General features: G+C 36.8%; 1 protein-coding gene across 1 annotated transcript; it reads right to left on the bottom strand.

The window, feature by feature from the left end:
- Positions 1 to 390: 390 nt before the first annotated feature.
- LOC111012070 (uncharacterized) lies at positions 391 to 2,378 on the bottom strand. The gene has a single exon (XM_022286093.2). The coding sequence runs from the start codon at positions 2,128 to 2,130 to the stop codon at positions 547 to 549; it is 1,584 nt and encodes a 527-aa protein (XP_022141785.1). The 5' UTR covers positions 2,131 to 2,378; the 3' UTR covers positions 391 to 546.
- Positions 2,379 to 3,792: the final 1,414 nt, after the last annotated feature.

Genomic DNA, 3,792 nt, shown 5'->3' with positions numbered 1-3,792 from the left:
AAAATTGAGTCACTAGCCCACCTAAACAAAATTCAACGATTAAGATATCTATAACTTTCCCGAAAAGTCAAATGTTCAAATCTCCATCCCATGACCTAATGCTACATTCTTTAAAAAGAGGGGAAAAAAACCTCTTCTCTTTGATTAAAATTGAGTCAAATGTCTCCTCAGTGGAGTTGGGTTATCAAAAAAATAATAACAGTTGCACAATTTTCCTTGCTACTTTGCAAGAGTGTCTCAAAATACAATCAATAACCATATTGATCAAATTTCTGACACTTCTTTTGCAAATAGTGATCTTTTGACAATTGTAAACAATGTCCAAAAAAATTTCTAAAGAGAAAAAATAATGAATAACATTCTATTAAAAAAAACATGCTTGTAAGCCCCTTCTTAGTATACTAAACAATAAACATACTACTGAGCTCTTTATTTATTTTCTACTCCAATTTGGCATTCAAAATCAGCACAATGAAATCAAAACAGGCACCAGACTTCCATAAACACTTTAATTCCATAAGTAAAGATTCAAAAAAAGGAAGCTCATCATCCAGTTTGAATGCCACATTGAAAACTTACAATAGAGAATTTGCCCTTCAGATCGTTGGCCAAATCTTCCTTGCCTTGAAGCTGGAGCTTCTTGAAAACTCTCGTATACACTGGAAAGTTTGGTCTAAGACCTGCATCTATCAATTCAGACAGAATTTTTTGAGCATCAACTAAGTTTCCTCTCTTCTCATGAAGAGTTGCAAGCAAGCTATAGGTTGCATTTTGTGCCGTGGCATGTTTGGAGCTAGAATCAACGGCATACCGATATGCCTCCTCGTATCTCTGGGAATTGAAGTAGCTTTTCACAAAGGCAGCGTGCGTCGAAAGGCGAGGCTCGAGACCCCTTGACACCATCATGTCAAGAAAGCTGAGTGCTGATTCAATCTTACCAATTTCACACAAGTGGCAAATAATGACTTCGAATGTCAACGAATTCGGAGGACAATCTTGTTGGAGCATTGCTTCGAACATACTCTGCGCTTCATCAAATCTGTCATTCTTGCACAAACAACTGAGCAGATAGTTGAGAATTCCCACATCAGGGCTACAACCCACTTGCCTCATCTCATTGAGTGTACATCTAGCTCCTTCAAAATCGTTTCGGCGACATTGTTCCCGGACAATGATGTTGTAGAAAGACGCCCTTCTCTCGGTTATCTCGATTACAAACTTCGCCATTCCATAAGAACCAAAAGAACAGAACATCTCAATCAATGACATGACCCCAGAAATTCGACAGGATCCTCCTACTTCATTCAATAACTTGATCACTCTTTCTACAGAAATCTTAATCGAAGCTTCATTTGATAACTGAACATGTAAAAACACAAATGCTTTGTGGTTTAGATCAATTCCTTTCCGCCTGAATTCAGTCAAAACAGGAAGCATCCCCTCATAATCATCTAATCTACCAAAATTATCAATAAGTAGACTATAAACATCAGAGTTACCAGGAAATTTACACGACTGAACCCTAATCCAGTTGAAAAAACGAAAGGCAGAAACCTTATCGTTATTCAGCACCCGAAAAATCTGAGCAACTAAAACATTAGTTAAACTTAAATTCAACGAATTCAACTTGGATTCCAAATCCTCCTCATTTCTCCGAATGATTTTGATAATATCCCAAAATTGATTCTGCCTCGCATTCGGTTTAGACACATCTAAATTACCAGTCCCACATTGGGGCTTCTCCGTGGAAGTCGGCTGATTAAACGAAGAGGACAAGAATGAGCGGCAGGTTGTGTAGGAACGCCGTTGAAGCAATCCAAGATTCAAATCCAATCTTCCGCCATTACATCTCCCAAACAAACATAATGAAGGTGCAGAATGCGAAATTGCATTGCAGATTAATGAACAACCAGCAGCGTTGATTGGAGATTCAGCAGAATCGGATGCTGATATGGAATAAAATGGACTGAAATTGAACAAAATTATAGAGGATGGATCGGTGGGGGTGGCTAGGGTTCTAGGATGGGAAAAGGTCGAGCATGAGGGATATGGAGATTGAGAAGAAAATGAGTAAATACAGTAAGGGTTCGAGAAATTGCGGAGCTTACGGGGAAGGCCTGAGATCTCCATGGAAGCTAGAAGAATCTCAAGAATCACATTTGGCAGCTCCCTGTTCGAGAGGAATGATTCGTTCGTCGATAGGGTTGAGCCTCCGCCTTCTCTGCCGTTCGTCTCTCGCCGGTGGCCACCCTCTTCGCCGCCGCTTCGCCGGTCGCCGCCTCTGCTACGTTTTTGGAAGCGGGAAATGGCGGCACTCGCCCTTTCTCTTCTCTCTGTGGCAAATCTGAAACCTAACTTAAAATTGGGCTCAAATATTTTTTCCTAAATTATACAAAAGACTCTTCACTAGAGTAAGTTTTAATTATGTTTTTTTTTTCCTTTAAAGTTTGATTTCAACCATTAAATTTTAAAATTGTTTTAAAATAATTATTCAGTTAAAACGAGCGTAGATGAATGATAATTGACATATATCTTCAACCAAAAAGATTGTGAGATCTCGCACCACTAAAAACTAATAATATGATGAGGTGACCGAGTTTTCAATTACAACACTAAACTTTTTAGTAAGTTTTCATTATAATTCTAATATTTAGTTTGTTCTTTTAATTTTGAAACTTATCAAAATAATTCTTTTGTTAGCTTCTTTATTAAAATATATAAAACTTATGTATCGAAAAGTTGTGAAAAAATTAAAAGACTAGTTTTCATTCGAAAATGGCAACATTTGAATGGAAGAAAATTAGCGTTAATATATGAATGGAAAGATGAGGAGACAAACAAAGAAATGAAAGATAATGGAATTTAAGAAACACGGTCGCTCCTTTACATTCTTTTTTACCTTTGACGATAGAAACTACCTCCTTCATTAGTCAATCCCTTTTTTCTCTTTGTTATCTTCACTTCCACGAACTCATGCTTTCTATGAATTCTTATCATTCTATAATTTTTATTCCATGAATATATTTTTCTCGCAAAACTTTATGTGTTCATCTCACTTTGCTTCAACTTTACAAATGTGTAGCTTTTACTTTTATTAATCTATGACTTTTTTTTGCATGACTTCCTTCTCTAAACAATGCAATTTTGACTAAAAATATGACCTAATCTCTGCCCATTTTCTAATTGAAGTCATTTCGAATGTGACTAAGACTCGTTTGGCTACCATTTGCACCAACATGTAAGCTCTATTTCTACAACTCATTGTCAATCTTATTTTTGTCTCTGTTTTAATAGAAAAGTTAACGAAATGGTTTTTGAAATAATTTTAAGGGTTGGAAGTTGGGAAATTTGAGGGAATAGACATTCCGTAGAGCCTTTTAAGTTTTCTAATTGCCCTTTCAAAACACAAGTTTTCTAAGCATTTGATGATGTGAAATTATGTATTTACCCTTTTTCCACTTTTCTCTCTCTTATCTCCTTTTCCCCCTCTATTTCTCTCTCTCTTTACTGTATTTTTTTTCTTCTATCATTTTTCATTAACTCATTCTTTCTCTCTTCCGCTGTGGGTTTTTTTCCCTCATCCTCTCTAAAATTTTCTTGGGTTTCTCGTTCCCTTCTTCTTTACTCTAAAAAAACCCTAAATCTCTCGACCTTCTCTCTTTTTTTCTTTTCTTTTTAACGAGCAGCCTCCATGATTCCGGACGGGTGCATCAAAATCGACGAGGGAGGTCGTTTGCCGAAGAAGAAAGCTCAAGGAAGAAGAAAGTTCAGCCTAACCTTTGGGGATGTGGA

Source organism: Momordica charantia (genome assembly GCF_013281855.1).
Source record: "Momordica charantia cultivar OHB3-1 chromosome 11 unlocalized genomic scaffold, Mcharantia_2.0 BLBB01000011.1, whole genome shotgun sequence".
NCBI classification, from domain to species: domain Eukaryota; kingdom Viridiplantae; phylum Streptophyta; class Magnoliopsida; order Cucurbitales; family Cucurbitaceae; genus Momordica; species Momordica charantia.
This window is presented reverse-complemented; position numbering and strand designations above follow the sequence as displayed.